We start from the raw sequence: 21402 nt of genomic DNA, 5'->3' as shown, positions 1-21402 counted from the left end.
GTAAGCATGCTTATATTAGAAATTAATCAGTCCTTCCAGAAAAACACAGAGTTTTTTGTGATTGTTGCGGGCAAAAATCCTCGATCTTGCGGCACGTCTTCTTAAAAATGCGATGGAATATGCGGGATATTTATGCAATTTTATGCGATGAAATTGCGGGAACTTGCAAAAACTGTTTGCAGCTTTTCACAGATGTTCATGTCGCGTAATTACGTCACTTCATAACGTTATCATGGCAACAGGGGACATGAAGTAAATGCAAAAAAATTCTGCTAAGATATATGTGACTTTTTGCTACGAAAATGCGGGGATTATGAAATTATGCAATTTATGTGGCGAAAGTAGGGCTGTTACTATTAATCGTGCAAACGCGCGCTTTCTCAATGAATCAATTCTAATGAATTACGGTGAAATCCCGGCACATCCGAACGCCAGGGGGCACTCTCATGCAGAAACTCCCTTTGTGCCACAGAAGAAGTAGCATTACAAACGCTATTCCTGGAAATGTCTACAGGAATATTTATATCGCTGTTCTTCAAATTGTTTCAGGTATTTTCATGATAATAAAGAATATTTTTAATTATTTTTATTTAACGAGTGTTGCTTTTTTAAAAACGTTATAAACGACTCCGACTACTAATGATTTTACATTGATAAGGACTTTCTACTGACCAAATGCCGTAGTGAGCCTTGCGATTCAGAATCAATTTCAGGCATTTTTAATGGGACCCGCGATTTAATCATAACATCCCTAGGCGAAAGTGCAGCGTATTTTAAAAAATGCGGCCCCCGCATAAATATGCAGACTTTGGCTGATTATGCGTTGAATCATGCGATCGCATAATCGCGTTTTTCTGGAGGGACTGATTAATGATTAGCCAACAGGCTAATACTAAAACAGATTTTATGTACATATTGCACTGCTCTAATCTCAAAACTAGGTCATATGGCCCTTTTTTGTTTTAACAATCCGTGATTTCTGAGGTTCTTTGTCCTGTGGAAATTTGTAAAATGATGCATAGAACAGTTTGTCCATTTAGGGCTACTGTGAAAACAGGGTGACGTGAAATGGTGACCTCCCTGATGAGAAATGTTTCACGGGTATGCATTATTTTTCGATAACCGCACACCTAACTTGTCAAATGTCTTATATACACCAGAGCAATGTTTTTGATAACTGTGGTATAAGCAGAATAATTGACTCCGGTCCTTTGAATTCTTTGAAAATAATGCACACCCGTGGTGTAACGGCACGACGCGCATTACCACCTTGGGTGTGCATTATTTTTCTTATAATTCAACAGCCCGTCGTCAATTATTCCTTACATATTATATTGCATTTTTGTCAAGAGAGTCTTCTAAAAGTTACACAATGCACATTTAAATGAATATGTGACCATGTGTAAACCAGGCTGAAGTCTCATAATCCAATGATGAGATAAGGAGCATCAAAGTTTCAATCTTTCGCATGGGCTTACTCAGTCAATACTAAAAATATCAGGGTTTTCACAAAATCACAAAAAATGACTAGCTGGGTTTTGAAAGACAGTGTCACATATAATGTATAAATATATATATTTATACACACCCTCTTTCCAGTGAAAAGCAGACATATCTGGTGGACAGATCCTCCGTTCTTGGTCAGCTCTTTCCTCAGAGTCTGCGGGGAGGGAACAGCCCAGCGCTCCTGAGGTTCTCGCTTGGCCTCAATGCAGTCGATGGCCTGATCGGAAATGAAGCGTGGTGAACGTGGCTCTTGGAGCAAACTGCCCTCGCTGTGTGTGCGCCTATGGAGGGACCTCTGCACGCACAATCCCCCGCCGCCCTGCTGGCCGCAGGATGGGGAGGCTTCCGCCATACTCCTCCTCTTCAGGAAAGCTTCATCGCTGTCCGCTTCCTCATCATCTTCTTCGTCTTCCTCATCGTCATCATCGGTGGACGGTGAGGTCGAAGCGTCCGCGTTGAAGGAGCGATCGAGGCACAACTTGGGAATGATCAGCGGAGACGAAGAGGACGAGGAAGACGTGGGTCTTGCACCGACGCTGATGGTCTCCGAAGCGCTCTCGCCTTCTCCCTGCTCCCTCTTTTCCAGCTCTGACTCGGTTTTCACATCCTTTCGCCTTTCTTTCCAGATCTCAGAGGTGTTCATGTAGGCAGGTTTGCAGCTGTCGCGCGAAGCGGGAGAGGTTCGGTTGGCATCTCCGGTGCTGCGGTGAAGGTCCGGAAAAGATAGTCGTTGGGCTGTGGAGCTGCAGGTGGCTCTTCTCATAATGGGTGAAGCAGATGGGCATGATGGAGAACAGGGCTCTGATACGCTGGCAGTGCCGAAGCCCAGTAGCCCCAGATCAGCCTGTTCAGCTGCTTGTGGTTCCAGCATCTGTGAATGCATCATTTACAAGTTAACACATGTATTTACATTCAACAAACATGTAGTACATCCTTTTGTGGCAATGAAGAGCCATTTAAGGATAACATAGAAAAAACTAGTTATGCAAAACACTCTGACAAGTCCATCTGACATTTTTACATTTTTCATCAGGCTCTTATGTTTAGGTTGAATAATTTCACTTTAATTGCAATGAAAATGTTATTATTCAGAAAGGGAAATGCTTTATTTTCACCAATGTCACTTTAGTCATTTTATAAACCTTACTGGTCTATGACGAATAAGCCAAGCCCCTCGTCTCTATGGTATTCAGGTACCATGATATAACTTGGGTCCCTGTTTGAGTCCATGGGATATTTTCACCCAATTTTTTGGTTACATAATGCACTTGGAAAAGAAAAACACCCAGCTAATCATTCAATATGATTTTTGGATTCATTCATGCAAATATCACAAACAATGCAGGATGACCCACATGAAAACATACTGTAGTATAGTGTAATGTATTATGGTAATTACTACATTTTGTTGACGTACACTCACCTAAAGGATTATTAGGAACACCTATTCAATTTCTCATTAATGCAATTATCTAATCAACCAATCACATGGCAGTTGATTCAATGCATTTAGGGGTGTGATCCTGGTCAATACAATCTCCTGAATTCCAAACTGAATGTCAGAATGGGAAAGAAAAGTGATTTAAGCCATTTTGAGCGTGGCATGGTTGTTGGTACTTCATCTGAGTATTTCACATTCTGCTCAGTTACTGGGATTTTCACGCACAACCATTTCTAAGGTTTACAAAGAATGGTGTGAAAAGGGAAAAACATCCAGTATGCGGCAGTCCTGTGGGTGAATGGACCGACTGATTCAAGCTGATAGAAGAGCAACTTTGACTGAAATAACCACTCGTTACAACCAAGGTATGCAGCAAAGCATTTGTGAAGCCACAACACACACAACTTTTAGGCGGATAACAGCAGAAGACCCCACCGGGTACCACTCATCTCCACTACAAATAAGAAAAAGAGGCTACAATTTGCACAAGCTCAACAAAATTGGACAGTTGAAGACTGGAAAAATGTTGCCTGGTCTGATGAGTCTCGATCTCTGTTGAGACATTCAGATGGTAGAGTCAGAATTTGGCATAAACAGAATGAGAACATGGATCCATCATGCCTTGTTACCACTGTGTAACCTGGTGGTGGTGGTGTAATGGTGTGGGGGATGTTTTCTTGGCACACTTTAGGCCCCTTAGTTTCAATTGGGCATCGTTTAAATGCCACAGCCTACCTGAGCATTGTTTCTTACCATGTCCATTCCTTTATGACCACCATGTACTCATCCTCTGATGGCTACTTCCAGCAGGATAATGCACCATGTCACAAAGCTCGAATCATTTCAAATTGGTTTCTTGAACATGACAATGAGTTCACTGTACTAAAATGGCTCCCACAGTCACCAGATCTCAACCCAATAGAGCATCTTTGAGATGTGGTGGATTGGGAGCTTCGTGCCCTGGATGTGCATCCCACAAATCTCCACCAACTGCAAGATGCTATCCTATCAATATGGGCCAACATTTCTAAAGAATGCTTTCAGCACCTTGTTGAATCAATGCCACGTAGAATTAAGGCAGTTCTGAAGGCGAAAGGGGGTCAAACACAGTATTAGTATGGTGTTCCTAATAATCCTTTAGGTGAGTGTATACTACAGTATTTTGTAGTATTAACTATAGTGGATTGATAAATTGTAATAAATACTGCAATACACTTTCATAAATACTGTAGTTATTGTAGAATCCTGTAATATATTATGGTATTTAATAAACTTTCTTAATGTACAGAATTATGTAGTATTAACTATATTGCATTGATAAACATGTAATAAATACTGTAGGATACTTTCATAAAAACTGTAGTAATTGTAGTATACTGTAGTATATTATGGTAATTAAAACACTTTAACTATATGAAATTGGTAGACTGTAGTAAATACTGTAGTTTGTTAATATTTACTATAGTAAGGTTCAAAAACACTACAGTGTGTAGAAATTATTTTACTACAGTTTACTTTAGTAAATAATACAGATATATCAGCCAATAATCATCTCTGCAGATAATAGCAATTTTCCCCACAATCCGACATCGGCCAACTGTTTAAAAACAGAAGACGATCAAGGCAGATTAAATCCTGGCAATCAAAAGGGACAAATTGCAGTTTGTACGTTCTGCACTTCTAGGATTTTAGAACATAATAATTTGAAACAAGGAGTAAAAAGCAAAAACTATTGTTAGATCTCATTCAAAGCTATTGAAAATTGGTATCAGTGCACCCCTAGTAAATAGTATGAGTAATGATAAAGATGGTTGCTATTAAATTAAATTGCACTGTTTGGAGCTTTTAATAAGTAATAAAAATACACATAAGCTATTAAGAAAACACGTATCAAAAAGCTGTATATTACAAGATTAATTTCAACTAAATAAATGTCAATACATTTAAAAACAAACCCCAATTATTAATACAGCTATTCACATCATAAACACAGCAAGCATTCTACATTTTACCTAAATCTAAAGAAAATCAACAATAAAATAAAACATTATTCTGGGTATTGCTTTCTAAAGCAACAGGCGTCAACCGAAAAAGCACAAAGGAGATAATAAAAAAGAAGACAAATTCGATCAATGTGTGTTTTAAGTATCCCTATAGTAGTGGAAAAGGTTAATGTATTCATCCACCCTACACATCTAATCAGCAGAGTTTGCTGGTGGTGCCACTGACTCACAAGCTCCCGTGATCAGCGTTAAAGGCACAGTGTTAAAAATCAGACAATGCAACATCACCAAAAATTCCCCACGGGAACGGCAAGAATGCCCATTTCTGTGTGCATTAAATAGTATGTAATACAACACTAATAACACAAATCTGCACTCTTGTAATCCTCAGATCACAGACACGATAAAATATATACGATACAATGTTACAATAAAACAAAGCTAAAAAATATAAAACTTTAATATTTGATACTTTTATTACGATAAACTATAATTTATAAATATTACTTAAAAGCTGCTTTAAAACAAAATAAATTAAATCCACACTTTCTTACACATCACTTAAATCAAACAACTCACAACAGAGATGTTAGGAATTAATCGCAAAATCGATTTCCAATATTTCGCAGTCTAAAAAGCATACAAATCTCAAAGGATTGTTTAAACAACCTCACCTTCACAAAGATCCAATGCTTCCCCTCTACAAACGAATAAAATATTCATCCATCATACTAGCAAGCCTTACAACCGCCTTCTCCTCTCCCCTATCTCTCACTTTCTCTCTCTCTCTCTCTCTCTCTCTCTCTCTCTCTCTCACGCCGTCACATGTGCGTGTCTGTTTGTGCTAGTCTGATGATGATGTCTCCGAACTCCCAATGCCACTCGCCCACCGAATGAAGAAAGTGAGAGAGAGAGCATGAATAAGAAACAGAAGATGGAGGGAGAAAACATTATGTTTAAACATCTATGTTCACCACATGGAGACTAAAGAGCATCTGAATTCCAGTCTGTTTACTGTATTTACTCTAATCCATGCTTTAAAGGGGACATATCATTAAAATCAGACTTTTTTCATGTTTAAGTGCTATAATTGGGTCCCCAGTGCTTCTATCAACCTAGAAAATGTGAAAGAGATCAACCCAGTAACTTAGTTTTGGTAAACCATTCTCTGCAAGCATGTGAAAAAATAGGTCATTGAAATTTGACTCCCCTTGTGATGTCAGAAGGGGATACTAAAGCCCAATTTGTAGTCGTGCGTAAGCTCTATGCCGTAGCTACGCCGTAGGTTATCCGTAGCCTGTGCGTAGCCTGACGTGCACCTCGCAAAATTTTTAACAGCTCGTCAGATCTACGCGGACCGCAAGTGCTGTGATTGGTCCACCAGAACGCCTCCTGTCAGGTCATAGGTATTTCCGTTTGCGACGGTGAAAAGAAAGATGAGCCATGTTGAGGAGTGATTTAACTCAAACTGCAACAAAAGTCGCTGTTTATTTACTTCCATCATTGCTATTCTTCTCAAATCATGAACAACAAGTTTCTGTTTCTTCTTTGTTTGTGGGTTAACTTGCCAAGCTTCTTCTTCTTTGACGGCCGCGCTGCTACTGTGGTTACACACGTGGTTACTGCCTACCAGCGGTCTGCGCGTGTGTTGCCTGTCGACGCGGATAACGACGCAAAAGTATAAATGAAAACCGACGCGGAAACTGCGCTGTCGCGGCTATGCTATAGGACCTACGCACGACTATAACGAGCCCCTAACGACCCTTAATATGCACTATACAACCACGGCACTGCCATTTAGTGCAGAAATCAACTCATTTGCATTTTAAAGGACACACCCAAAACGGCAAATTTTTGCTCACACCTACAAACTGCCAATTTTATCATGCTATAATAAATTATCTATATGGTATTCTGAGCTAAAAATTCACATACGTACTCTGGGGACACCAAAGATTTAATTTGACACATAAAAAAAATATTGTGAAATGTCCCCTTTAAAGGGATAGTTCACCCAAAAATCAACACTTACTCACTCTCATGTTGTTACAGACTTGTATAAATGTCTTTGCTCTGGTGAACACAAAGAAAATATTTTGAGAAATGTTTGTTTTTGAGCACCAATATTTTTATTTCCCACTATGGAAGTCAATGGTGCTCCTGTTTTCTGCTTGATTACAAATATCTTACTTTGCAAAACAAAGAAATGTATACAGGTTTTGAGGATAAGTAAATGATTCTGAGATAAAATGAGATAATAATATTAACCGAATGCTCTCTGCATGTACTATACGTTCATTAAAGGTGCAGTGTGTAAATTTTAGCGGCATCTAGTGGTGAGGTTGTGAATTGCAACACATAGAGAAGCTACTGTAGCCACCACTAGACAAACAGGTCATCGTCGAAGACAACTTAGTAAAAGACGTTTGTCCGTTAAGGGCTTCTGTACAAACATGGCGGCCCAAAATGGCGACTTCCATGTATGGGGACCCTCGGTGTATGTAGATAAAAACAACTCATTATAAGGTAATAAACGCATAACGGTTCATTATGTAAGGTCATTCACCCCTGATAATATAGTTGTGTATATTATTTTGCATTTCTGTCAAGAGATCCTTCTAAAAATTACACACTGCACCTTTAAATACTTTAACTTTAAATCCGATTATTCCCGGCTTCAGGCTATTCAGAAATACTGCTTTTTGTTTCATATACAAGAAAACATGTCAGACGCACTAGGGTATTGCATATGAGCTCTTCATATGTACATCCTGTTTATAAAAGCCCATTCTTTCCAACACAAATGTTTAAAACTGTTAAACAATTGGCTACGTGTACCAGAGATGTCGTACCTGATCAGGGCCTAATCTGTCTCTGAGGGCGAGCTGCTTGTCAATATTGTCTCTCAGACATTGGACGACCCTCCTCTTCTGTTCGGCTGAAAAGGCTTCCAGACTGAACAGGCACTCGGTCCTCTTCACAGACACAGAAAGAGAGCGTGTAAGTGACATTGAGTGAGCATTTGTAAAAGAATGAGCGTATATGTGAAAGAAGGGTGAAAATGACTCATAGGTCTCATTCTTTACCACAACAAGGTTTATCTAAACGCATGTTCACTGCTTTAGAAAACATCTCGCAGAAGATGCAACCATGCACCCGCACATTCATCTCAGCGTGTGCATGTGTGTCTATGTGTGAGGTGTTGTCAGGGAGATGGGCAGATGGCTGGGTCGATGGATGTGTTTGCTCGAGATAGCATTCTACGTCCTCCAGGCACGTTTACTCCGGAGAGTAGCTTTAGGGATCTAATATGTGACGTCAACCCTGAGCTCAACAGGCATCCTAACTATATTTGCTTCCTGTACATGTTTACCGCAGGGCCATCGAGGCCGGGAAACACATTTAGTCGGGTTTGATTACTAGTGCAGTCTTAACTAGTGCCGTGAGATCTGGGCCGTGTGCGTGGGCTGTCGGTCGGATGTAGGATCTCACCTCTATCCAGTAGGAGATGTACAGCCGTAGTTTGTCGGCGGGAACTGGAAAGAAGAAGACAGAAGTGTGAATTTCTTCATCGTGAAGATCTTACGAAGGACTGCCAGTGTGTTATTTTAACATTTCCTGACTCGAGGGAGGTGAACACCCACATGTCACCTGATATATATATGTCACCCATATGTGACATGGTGGCATTTCAGTAAAAGTACTGTATCAAACTCATATGGAATTTGCTAAATAAATCATAAAAAATAATTATATAGTCTAACACACTCTGTGGCCAAACAGTTATTTCGGTTGAAGATAGAAATGCCCTCTGTGCCACACGCTGCTGTATTTTTGTCTGCAGGAAGGTGTGCCGCCCACCCTGACTATAATGGGCCATACCGGAGACTTGACCATTGTTCCCAGCAGACACACGGATCGAGGAGAGCAGTCTTCTCATCACACACACACATTCACGCACACTCAAACACACAATCGCACAGTCCTGACGCCTCCTTCCTGACTGTCGCTACTAACGCATAACAAATAGCACAGGGTGTAACTCTTTAACATCCCCTGCACTGTAAACAATCAGCACAGGGAGATCATATACAGATACCGAATTGATGGATCAACAAATAGATGGACGGTTCCCACACCTATGAACTTCTATGACATTCCAGTTATTTGTGATTATTTGTGATTTTTAAAAATATGTTTTAAAAAATTAAGAAAATGACTTTTATTGGTCCAAAAATGTCGCATTTCTAGGTATTTTATAACACTAAGAACAAAGAACGTTTGTAGGTAAATAGACTGCTGGATCGATTGACAGATAGACAAAGATTAGACAGACAGATAGACAGACAGAGATTAGACAGATTGATTGACAGTAACTGTAGAACTAAAGAGAAAGACAGAGAGATTAGATAGAAAGACAGAAATTAAACAGACAGAGATTAGGTAGACAAGCAGGCAGACAGAGATAGACAGACAGACAGGCAGACAGACAGAGATTAGATACGGGCAGACAGACTGACAGAAATTAGATACGAGCAGACAGACATACAAACAGAAAGAGATTAGTTACAGACAGACAGATAGACAGGGGGACCAGAAGTCAGATATAAGATACAGACAGACAGACAGACAGACAGACAGACAGACAGACAGATAGACAGAGTTTAGATATGAATTAACAGACAGACAGACAGACGGACAGAAATTAGTTCAGGCAGATAGACAGAATTTAGATACTAATAAACAAACAGACAGAAATTAGTGTAGATGGATTGACAGACAGACAGACAGACAGACAGACAGACAGACAGACAGACAGACAGACAGACAGAGATTAGATACAAATAGATAGATAGACAGGCAGAAATTAGTGCAGACAGATAAGACAGACAGACAGAAACTAGTGCAGACAGATAGACAGACAGACAGACAGAGATTAGATACAAATAGATAGATAGACAGAAAGAAATTAGTACATGCAGATAGATAGATAGATAGATAGACAGACAGACAGACAGACAGACAGACAGACAGACAGACAGATAGACAGAAATTAGTGCCGACAGATAGACAGAGTTTAGATACAGATAAATAGACAGACAGACAGAAATTAGTGCAGATGGATTGACAGACAGACAGACAGACCTACAGACAGAGATTAGATACAAATAGATAGATAGACAGGAAGAAATTAGTGCAGGCAGATAGACAGACAGACAGACAGAAAGAAATTAGTGCAGACAGACAGACAGAATTTAGATACAAATAAATAGAAAAGACAGACTGAAACTAGTGCAGATGGATAGACAAACAAACAAACAAACAAACAAACAAACAGAGATTAGATACAAATAGATAGATAGACAGAAAGAAATGAGTACAGGCAGGCAGATAGATAGACAGACAGACAGACAGACAGACAAGACAGACAGACAGACAGACAGAAATTAGTGCAGACAGATAGACAGAGTTTAGATACAGATAAATAGACAGACAAACGGAAATTAGTGCAGATGGATTGACAGACAGACAGAGATTAGATACAAATAGATAGATAGACAGGAAGAAATTAGTACAGGCAGGCAGACAGACAGACAGACAGACAGACAGACAGAAATCAGTGCAGACAGATGGAAAGACAGACAGACAGACAGACAAAGATTAGATACAAATAGAACAAATAGATAGATAGACAGAAAGAAATTAGTACAGGCAGGCAGGCAGGCAGATAGACAGACAGACATAAATTAGTGCAGACAGAAAGACAGAAGCCGTTTCTGAATACCAAGTACGCCAAACTCGGACTTGTGTCCTTCGTAGTTCGAACTTGCAAGTTCAGACTCGGAAGAACGAACTCCTGACGCGAAATACATTCTGGGAAACTTCACTGTCATAAGTCCACACAAGTCTCCTCTGATGCATCCTCGATAATATGGGCGGATCAAGAACACATCCGGGGATTTTATGTGAACTTGGGCTTGATGCGAACTTTGAATTGGAACAGTACTTGGGCCGCGACTGATGACGTTTCACAAGTCCACAAGAACGCAAGTACAGACAAGAACGCATATTGAGAAACGGCTAGAGTTTAGATAAAGATAAATAGACAGGCAGGCAGGCAGATAGACAGACAGAAATTAGTGCAGACAGATAGATAGACAGACAGACAGACAGACAGACAGAGATTGGATTCAATAGACAGGAAAAATTAGTACAGGCAGGCAGATAGATAGACAGACACACAGACAGAAATTAGTTCAGACAGATAGAGTTTAGATTCCACTGATTGTGAAGCACCTTGGGCAACCCCTGTTGTATTATGTGTGCTATATAAATAATAAAGAAAGAACGATAGATAGATACAGAGAAATAGACAGACAGACAGAAATGAGTGCAAACAGATAGATAGACAGACATACAGACAGACAAACAGAGGTTAGACAGGCCGAGTCCTGCAGAGTTTAGCTCCAACCCTAATCAACCACACATGAAGCAGCTAATTCTTATGAGCAGGTGTGCTGAGGCAAGTTAGAGCTAAACTCTGCAGGACACCAACCCTACCCCTCAAGGGCTGAGTTTGGCCATCCTTGGATAAGATAAATGATGAAAGTTAGTAACATAGACAGACCGAGATTAGATAGACAGGCAGACAGATTGAATAGAAACAAAACCCACATAACAGAAAAACACAAACATAATTATAGTGCTTGTTTTTACAGAGAGTTTGTGTAAAATATTAGCATGTACCATCCTGCAGTTGTATCTGATGGAGGTAGAGGGGACTCTGCAGTACATTACAGCGACCCGGTTCATCTTCCCTGGTCAACAGCATCAGATCAGTGTAGATGAACACTGTTACCTGCAGGGGGCGATAGAGTCAACAGTTAGCTCCACACTGAAAACAACCAATATGGCATTTTTGTGTCACACTCTCTCAGCGTCTGCCCAACCCTTATCATGGAAAACATAAACCTGGATCTTCAATTATTTACACCAGACCATCACTAACATGTAAGTGTGCAGGAAAAAATGTCCTTTAGTGCTGGGCCAATGAGTAGACATATGAGTGTGCAGTACCCAAGAGGTCCAATGGTGGGTCCCTCCCGGTGAAACGTTCCCAGTTCTGTCTAACACAATGAGCTTAGTCCACACAGATGCATAACTACACAAAAACGTGTACTAGTGAAGTGTGTCATTTCTGCACCATAAGAGAAAACTTTGAATATATTATCACCAGCATCTATTTAAGTTTAGGACAGAGATCTCTGCTTTGATTCCCACACAGTAGTCAGTGGTGGGACGGTGAACTTGACTTTTAACATTGCTCACTGCTCTGGCCTGGAGTTACGCCAACTTAATAAATTCAGCCCTAAATCAGGGTCAAACACACACACTTGTTGTAGGACTCTGGAGGAATGTGGTTAGTGATGAACGGCTCATCCTTCTTAAACACTCTGATCTTTTGAAACTCTTGACTGCATTACTCAAACAGGTCTCCGAACTAAATTGAGGTCAGCCGGCATACGGACGGAGGCCCTGTGAGCGAGCACAAAAGACAGGACGCGCGCTGAAAGGGAATTGCTATAGATACGAAGTAGATTTTAGCGGCTATTGTGGAACTCTAAGATTTATCTTTGCACAATATTGCTCATGCTGAGGAAACCAGAGGTCACGTTATTCCCAAACTGCAGGTTTCTCTAAAGCTCCAGCTAAAAAGCACTCGGATGAAGTCGTCTCCTTGCCCTCTGTGTCGAGCGCATAATATTTTGTGTCGGGCATTACTGTCACAGAGATAAATAATCCTCTCGGTTCTCAGACGATTATTCAATGAAATGGATCTAATATAAAAGGTAGTGTTTCATCTAGCTCAAAACTCCAGCGGGGTCTCTAGACAAACAGGCTTTTAGAGGGGTATCATGAGAACAGGCTAAAATCCTGGCCGAGCAAAAACATCAATTTTTCTGAAAGCGGATACAGATTCTTCACAGATACAGGTCACCTTCAGATCATGATATTACAAGAAACCATTTTATGTCGAACAAGTGATGGGATTTATACAGTATGTCACTAGCTGCGTTACTGGAACTGGAGTAAGTCTAGACATAAAGAGGCCCAAATCTTAGGTTTGACCTTTAACTGAATGCAATCAAATTTAAACAGGGTTCCCACACCTTAGTTAACTTCAAATTCAAGGACCTTTCAAGGACTTTCCAGGTCCAATACCCTCAAATTCAAGGACTAAATCTGGGGACACATTTTAAGCGAGAGCAAGGTTACATCGTGTTACCTTTTAAGATACATTGTTACAGTTCCCTTTCACGGGAACTTACGCTACCACACTGCGGTGACACTTTGGGGACGCCTCCAGGGTTAAGTGGGTCTGAATGTGTATATCAAATTCAACCAATGGTGAGGCTTAACGACAAAGACAGGGTGACGCGGGAGCCAGGAAGTATATCACTATATGAAATATTGCCAAAGACGGCGTTACAGGGACGCAGGAAGTATGCCAAGGGAGACGCAAAGTCTCGTTCCCTTCTCAGGGAACAACAGTTACATACGTAACCCGAGACATTTTCATGTTTCAAACACAACTATGCAAAAAAAGCATTTTGGTATGAATCAACATTCGTATTCAGAAGATATAAACATTTAAAGCGAACAGTTTAACACTGGTGCTTAAAAGGCTAGAAATTTTATGATATTAACCTACACTATACCGGGAATTATATGGATTTTTTTTCCAGAAAACGTCTTGCATAAAATAGATTCAAACACTTTTAATGACCTGTATCTATGTATGTATATTTTCAAAAACTTCCCAGGGCCTTGAATTTTTTCCCCCCAGATTCACAAAGGACACATATTATGCCCATTTTACAAAATGTAATATAATGGCGCTTTTCCATTGCATAGTACCCCAGGGTTTGGTTTGGGTCAGGTCGGGTCACCTCACTTTGGCTTGGTTAGCTTTTCCATCGAGTTTAGTAACACTTCAGAGTGGGAAGGATTATAGGCGTGTCGTTATATTTGCCCTGACTACTGCTGTGACATCATACAAGTGAGAGCATCATTGTACATTCCCATACATTTATTTATTTCTCAGTCTGCCACAAAATTAAAATTGACCACCACAAATAGATGTTTGCACGTAGTTTTTATCACAGCCTCTGTCTCACATGACGTTTCTGTACAAACACCTGTGGCGTCGGTCGACGCGCTCCGCTGAACCTCATTTAAGTCGGAAATTTGCCGCCACAAACTGCAAGTCTGGAAAAAAACTGTTATGGTGTGGATATTTTTCATCGCTAAAAGGGAGTTTGGGAACTGAAAGTAAAGCACAGATGATAACAGATTTACTCAAGACAGCGCAAGCTAGCATAAAGGTAAAGCTAATCTTTTACATTATAGCGATGACGCTGTTAGTGACAATTCTCTCTGACCAATCAGTGATCTATAGTGTTTTCGCGTCACGTTTTGGTATCAGCTCGGGTCGCTTGAACCCCGACCGAGGTGGTACTAAAGAAAGTATCGGGAACTACGTACTGCACCCACTGAAAAAGCCCCCAAAAGTAAGCTGACCCAACCCAAAACGTGGGGTACTATGCAATGGAAAAGTGCCGTAATAAGTCTCAGATGTGCCTAGAATGTGTCTGTGACGTTTCAGCTCAAAATACCCCACAGATCAATTGTTATAGCATGTCCAAAATGTCACTATTTGGGTGATAGAAAAAAAGCGTTAGTGCTACGAATTAAAGTCAGTGGCTTTAATTCAGTTAATTACGTAAGTCAGTGGCTGTTTGTCTGTGTACTGTCACATTAACAATGGCGCTTTTCCATTGCATAGTACCCTACGGGTCAAGTTGTGTCAGTTCACCTCACTTTGTCTTGGTTTTCTTTTCCATTAAGTTTAGTACCTTCAAGAATTAAAGGGTGGCGTTGAATTTTGTTAATAAACACGCTGAATAACGGAAAGTGAATTACTGAAGGGAGTAAGAGCAGCGCATTAAATCTGGACACCCATATGTGCTCAACTGCAGTAATGTTTCTTGTCCTGTCACCTTGACAGTCACTGCGGTTTCACATTTCTCGTCATTAAACTGCTGTATATAATAGTCAGCGTTTGATTACTTAGGCTACATCTTTCTTGCACTACCACTAACTGCGCATCTGACCTGTGTTGCACCTCTGTCTGACTGGTTTGATTTTATTGGTCATCTCGGTTTCATTTTGACTTCATCTTAAAACTTAATAGACCATTTAACTGTTTGTACACAATGATGACATGGCACCGTATGCGTGCGCATTTGGGCAACGGAGCTATGGCAAGAATCAGCAGCAACTGACCCATTTCACAAAAAATTCACACGGCCGCGCCGCTCCATTAGCATGCTACACTTGCTACTTTAGCGGGTTGAAATGCATATACATATTAGGCTATATATTTGGTGTGTTTGACTTTCTGCCGAACTGCGCGATCCAATCGGCATATGAAATTACTATAGCGGCGCGAAAGTGACTGGGGAGCAGACTGGTGTAGCGCTACAAAAACCCACAGCCGAGTGACAGCAAAGTACCGCGAGAGCGATTCCAGTTATCACGTGGAGAAATCCGCTTTGAATCGCTCTCGCGGCACTTTGACACCACCAAGAGGTCCGCCCAGAGCAAACTTGTGACTTGCGTAACAATGACTTTGTCCCACCTCTGCTAAGACGTCACATGCCGATCGGTCTGCGCGGTGCAGGAAGAAGCCACACGAGCGCTGAGCGTTGAGTCAAATTATAAAGACGAGCGTAAGAAAATGACCGAGGCCCGGTCAGGGAATTAACCCAACACAAAGTGAAAATGATAGCAATGACTCTAAGATCTATGGACATGCACATCAGTGTTTTATTTGTGTGGAGAAAAGGACAATTTGAAATAGTGTCCAACACAATACTCTACCATTATACTCAAATAAGTAGGGCCTACATGCACTGCTCCCAAACGTGATGTGTTTTGGTGTTGCTTGTAATCTGGAACTTGGTGTATTTCAAATGTATTTGTTAAGTGTCTCCACATGAAAACGGAATGCCCTCCCCCCGCACAGTCCTGCAATGAGAACCAGAAAAACCGGTTTCTAACCATTTTATTTACATGTGAATAGTGAGAGAGCACCCCCTCAGGAGCTGTAGGACGGTTTTTTATAAGCGTAAACCAGGACTAAGCCTTAGTTTAAATTGAATATAAAATTAGTTTTAACAAACATGCCTTACTAAAAACATTATTTGTCTGCATTTTGAGGCAAAACAAAGGGCATGGCCGTCCGGACCTCGGTAATTTTCTGACGCTTGTCTTATTTGACTCAATGCTCAGCGCTCGTTTGACGATCTTGCGGCGCCACGCAGACCGATCGGACGGCATGTGACATCTTAGCACCGCGAGACAGTAGGCCTACAGCATGCTTTTGAATAGATCTCACGGTAGTGTGATGTCACAGACCAACGGGTTTGCGCTGCGCCCCATTAGGTAAAATAAAGTGAAAATTATTCCTAGATGACCAATAAAATCATACCAGGCAGACAGCAAAGGAGGACGGATACCTCAGTTAGTGGAAGTACCAGAAAGATAGGTTAAATTGGGCCGGAGCACAGCTCCGCCTCCTCGGGTCCACAACACACCTTGCCGGAGCACCGGTCCGTCTCCTTCAGCAACAGGGTTTGGTAAAATATAAAGTGTATAAAGTGTGCAGTATACAAAAAAATGCCAACAAAATATTTCTAAAAGTAGCAATATTTTAAAGAGATAAATGTGGTATAACGAAAGACATGAGAAAAGTAGTGGTATGCAAAAGAGCACAGTTCAGATATTTTTAATTCATGCGGTTTTATACACCTTTCAGCTTTGTTTGAATTGACAAGATTTTTATTAGTCACTGTCAAAACATTTTATGATTGATTTACTGATTTATTACAGAAACTTGTTGTCAGAAGCAAAGCTATTGTACTAAGCATCTTTATATGTATGTTTTAAATTTAAAAGTGTTGTAAAAATATATGAGTATTCTCTTATATTAAGAATAACAATATGATACATTTATATTGCGCTAAAATTATTTTGCCATATAAATTATTCTAAATTATTATATATTTTATGCATTTGGCGTTTTGGTCCATACTGAAAAACAAACTTACCACTAAGAAACGTCCATTGACAATCTCCAAACAATAAGTTGTTCCTCAAAATCTGTATTTTCATCTGATACAGACTCAAACATGAGTGGATGACATCAGAGTACCGCGAGAGCGATTAAAACCAACCTCCTCCGCCTTATTTCTCGCGGTACTCTGATGTCATCTGCTTGTCTGCTCTTGCGGCGCTGCGTAAAGTTGACCACACCTAAAAACCGTACTGCTAAACTCGACAGGAATTCTCTGTGTATACCAGCACCTCCTTTATTAATTGTATAGCAGGAAAACTTATTTTTTACTTCTCAGCGTGAAAAATAGCTTGGTTTGGCGTGTGAACTGATTATGTCAAATTAAGTTACCCGATATCCACTTAATTTTAGTTATATAAATTCATTTAAAATAACTTACAGCGTAGTAGGCCTAGATTTGCGTTTAAACAAAGCAACTGCAAGGTTTTCTTTTGATTCGCTCGCTGAGAGGAGATTAGAATTGGGGGTTGGCAAAGAATTGGCAGACCTGGGGGTGGGTGGTTTTTAATTTCTTGACTTTCTGTGTCAGTGGTAGCTGCTACTAGACGCATTACATTTTGGAATGAACTTCCTTCATGTCGTTTTATTTATACACTGTAAACAATATTTTCTGAATTTGTAAGTAAAGTTAGCATTAAATATGTATTACAATTTTAAATGAATTTTTGCTTTTATTATAATTATAACTTAAATAACTGTAAAAATATTATGTGTAATTTTTAATGTGTAATATTAAAAATAATATTACACATTTTTTTATCAAAAAGACAAATAACTTGATTCTCATTCATAATAGGCATGGAAAACAAACTTCTAATTTTCAAACCCTCATACAGCTTGTGCCTATCTGCGTTGAACTTGAGAGCGCTGTAAGCGTTTATTGTGTCTTTCAGCACATTACATATATGACCCATTCTGTCTAAATGAGTGGGATGTTTTCAAATACCCTATTAATTAAACATCTAATACGTTTTCTGAGAGTGAAATGATTAATACTAAGATGCATGTCATGTCTGACATCTTGGTTTCGGTTTAAAAACATGCAGGAATTTGAAAATAAAATCCGGAACTTGCTTGATGTTTAAAAAGTTATTAAGAGAGATAAAGTTCGGGACTGATTTATGTTAAAAAGTTATTAAGATCAACAAGACTCGTACTGACTGACAGATCCGAAACCAACGCACAGACACGCAAGTACCTGCAGACAGAATAGTAAAAAAATCTGTTTTGGCAAGAATTTACGAAAGCATATTAAGCATTACAAAAAACTTGTTAAGCTCATTATTAAATATGTCCATAGCCTACAGCGTTTGCGCTAACAGAACGAATTGTTTAAAAAAAACTCTCTCATTAATCTTCATCTAAATTAATAAATAATCAGATATTCGTTTATAATTTTAAATAACAGTATTCTCTATTATTTAAAGTCAGTTTTAGTTCAAAACAAGCAAAATTATTTTAAACAAGGTAATTAGAAAGTTGTAATTCAAATGTTTCAGCTGTTATTTACTAAGTTTTTTATGTTAATTGCAATTCATGTCATAATAATCTTCAGTATACATTTTGCTTTTAAAATGTTACATTTTCATATTTTTATCTATTTACTTGTTTATTTTATATTCACCTAGATTGACAATGAAGCTGGCTTTAACTTGAAGTAATTTAAAGATCATCTGTGACCGAAGTCACGGAGACACGGAGTTATTAACGAATATTTTATTATCAGAGTGCAGCATTTTATCAAGGTTTTCTGGTCTTGTGTAATTAAATAAAACAAAAAAACTAAAATGGTAATTTTTTACAGTTGGATTAAAAGAAGCTTGATATTAGGAGCGTTTTAAAACTATTTCCAAAACATCTCGAGTTTCTAAATAAGGGACGCGCAGAAAATGTCATTCATTCATGTAATTTTATAGATTACACTCATTCACTTAACACACATATTATGCGTGCTTTAAGGGCTTTATAATTTAGCTGTAAACACTTGATAATGTCTGGCCGAATATTTTTTCTGCTATTCGGATGAATTCGTTATTCGTTTTAAAGCCATTATCCGTGCCCTTGCGAATAACGTATTCGGCTTCGGGCACATCCCTAATATATATATTTATTTATTTATGTTTGACGAATGCTTATCAGTACATACTTTTTGGTTTCTTCAACTTTAAAGATGAATATTCTCCTTTAGAGATGGGCAATTTTTTGCAATCACGAAAAAACAAAGAACGGCACACTGCTACTATAGCTCTCAATATTTATTATTTAAAAGACAACGTTTCGACCAAAACGTTGTCTTTTAAATAATAAATATTGAGAGCTATAGTAGCAGTGTGCCGTTCTTTGTTTTTTCGTGATTTAGTGTTTTTGTGATCGAGCACCTGTCTCATAATATTTTTGGATGTGCACACTTCTTATTCAATTTTTTGCAATAGCACATTATATTCAAAATTTTGAGCTCATAAAAAAGATTTTTCGCTTATTTAAATGACATGTTCATGTTTATTATGCACGTTTAGATTTGGTGCAATTTCCCAAAGGCTTATAATTAGGAAATACACACAACACGCTTAACTTATATTTTCTTATATTTCTACTTATATTCCTACTGTTCAGTAATGCAGAAAAGCGCAACACAACCATGTTAAAGCTATTAAACGTTCAGATGCAAAAATGAACTAAATGTAAAATTAGATAAATTAGTTAATGATATTGCGTAAATGCGCTCGGTCTCTTCAAAGGTCTTCGCGAGTTATTTTGTTATAAGACTCAGTTATCATACATCACGTCTCTTCTACTGTAAGTACACGGAAAAAAATAAGACAAATGATGCGCGTTTGAGTCGAAATTTTATGAAGAATATGTCACTGTTTATGTAACTGGCAAAGAAAACTTCGCCAACGAAAGGTTTGCCAAAAAAGCCTGCATTTGTATGGCATCAAAGAGTATCTCCTAAACACAGAAAATCCGTGTCATGTTACTTCAATATCATAGAGTATACGCTCAGCATGAAGTTAAGCACACAAATTGTCGTCAGTATGGCCTACATGAAACACGACTGCCATCTACAGGTTTTTGTATTTCCTGCATCCCCCACCGAACCCCCCTTCTGCGGGATCTCGCAGAATTTCGGAAGTCCTCGCGGCATTCTGCTCTCAGAGACGCGCATTTTTAAGGGCCACATCTGTACCTCTTCAGAGTGGTAGGGATTATAGGCGTGTTTCTATATTTGCCCTGCCTACTGCTGTGACATCATACAAAAAGTGGGAGCGAACGTCGTTGGAATGCAGTGTTTCCCATACAATATGCATAATATGCAAAAATGCAGTGCACAAACTGCAAGGAAAACACTGGTATGGTGTTCCTGAATCTCAGCCGGTGGATGTTTTAGCCGCTAAAAGGGAGTTTGGAAACTTACAACAAAGCACAGATGACAACAGGTTTGCTCGAGACAGCGCAAGCACGAAGGTAAAGCTAATCTTGTGCTAGCAATGACGCTAGTATTGACGATTCTCTCAGACCAATCAGTGATCTACAGTGTTTTCATGTCACATTTTAGTATCACCTCAGCTTGCTTGGAACCCCAACCGAGGTGGGACTAAAAAAAGTATTGGGTACTACGTACTGACCCGACCCAACCTGTGGGGTCCTATGCATTGGAAAAGCCCCACAGAGACTCAAAACATCATGTTTAATGAGACTGCTTTGCTTTAATAGTGATTAAAAAAGAAAAAGATGTTATTTACACACTGCCAACACACATTTATGTCCAAACACTTTGTAAAAGTAGATTTTGCATAACATGTGCCCTTTAATATCTCAATTGTGTCTCATAGACAGTAACTTAAAATACAGAGCAATTTATTTTTTTATTTATTTCTGAGAAAAGGAATGATAATCACAAGTGTGCCGCTATAGTTTTATAAGAGATCACAAATTGTGATTAAATAAGCCAGGATATTAAAGTCTCCAATTAATAGTCAAAAGGTATTAACATGAATATAATTAAAGGATAATTCCGGTATTTAACACTTTGAGTCTCATTTCTGGTTTGTTTTGGATGAACTACAGTGATGGACACAGAAATTTTGACAATTGGTCGTGTCTTGATTTTTCGACTCATTTAGAAGCGTCTCTTGACTGCTTCAGAATGGAAGTCAATGACCATGCACAAAATGTCATTAAAACAACACTTAACGTTCATTTTCAAAACTGTACTCACCGAGTGGTTCGTGGAGTTCGTTGATGATTAAAAA

At 39.2% G+C, this 21402-nt stretch overlaps 1 protein-coding gene across 4 annotated transcripts in view; it reads right to left on the bottom strand.

The window, feature by feature from the left end:
* Positions 1–21402, bottom strand: part of rgs3b (regulator of G protein signaling 3b) — a 65135-nt gene that overhangs the window by 6610 nt on the left and 37123 nt on the right. For 3 of the 4 annotated variants that reach the window (XM_055200618.2, XM_055200619.2, XM_055200620.2), the window contains 4 exons: positions 11698–11809; positions 8443–8486; positions 7803–7925; positions 1589–2377 (listed from right to left, as the gene is read on the bottom strand). In XM_055200618.2, the coding sequence (XP_055056593.2) occupies positions 1589–2377; positions 7803–7925; positions 8443–8486; positions 11698–11809 (1068 nt within the window). Of the gene's footprint in view, positions 1–1588; positions 2378–5624; positions 5780–7802; positions 7926–8442; positions 8487–11697; positions 11810–21402 lie in introns of those variants that run through there. The other variant, XM_055200621.2, reaches the window with a different exon arrangement.

This window comes from Misgurnus anguillicaudatus, chromosome 22 (genome assembly GCF_027580225.2).
Source record: "Misgurnus anguillicaudatus chromosome 22, ASM2758022v2, whole genome shotgun sequence".
Classification (NCBI taxonomy): domain Eukaryota; kingdom Metazoa; phylum Chordata; class Actinopteri; order Cypriniformes; family Cobitidae; genus Misgurnus; species Misgurnus anguillicaudatus.
Note: the sequence above shows the minus strand (reverse complement) of the source record. Positions and strands in the feature narration are given on the sequence as shown.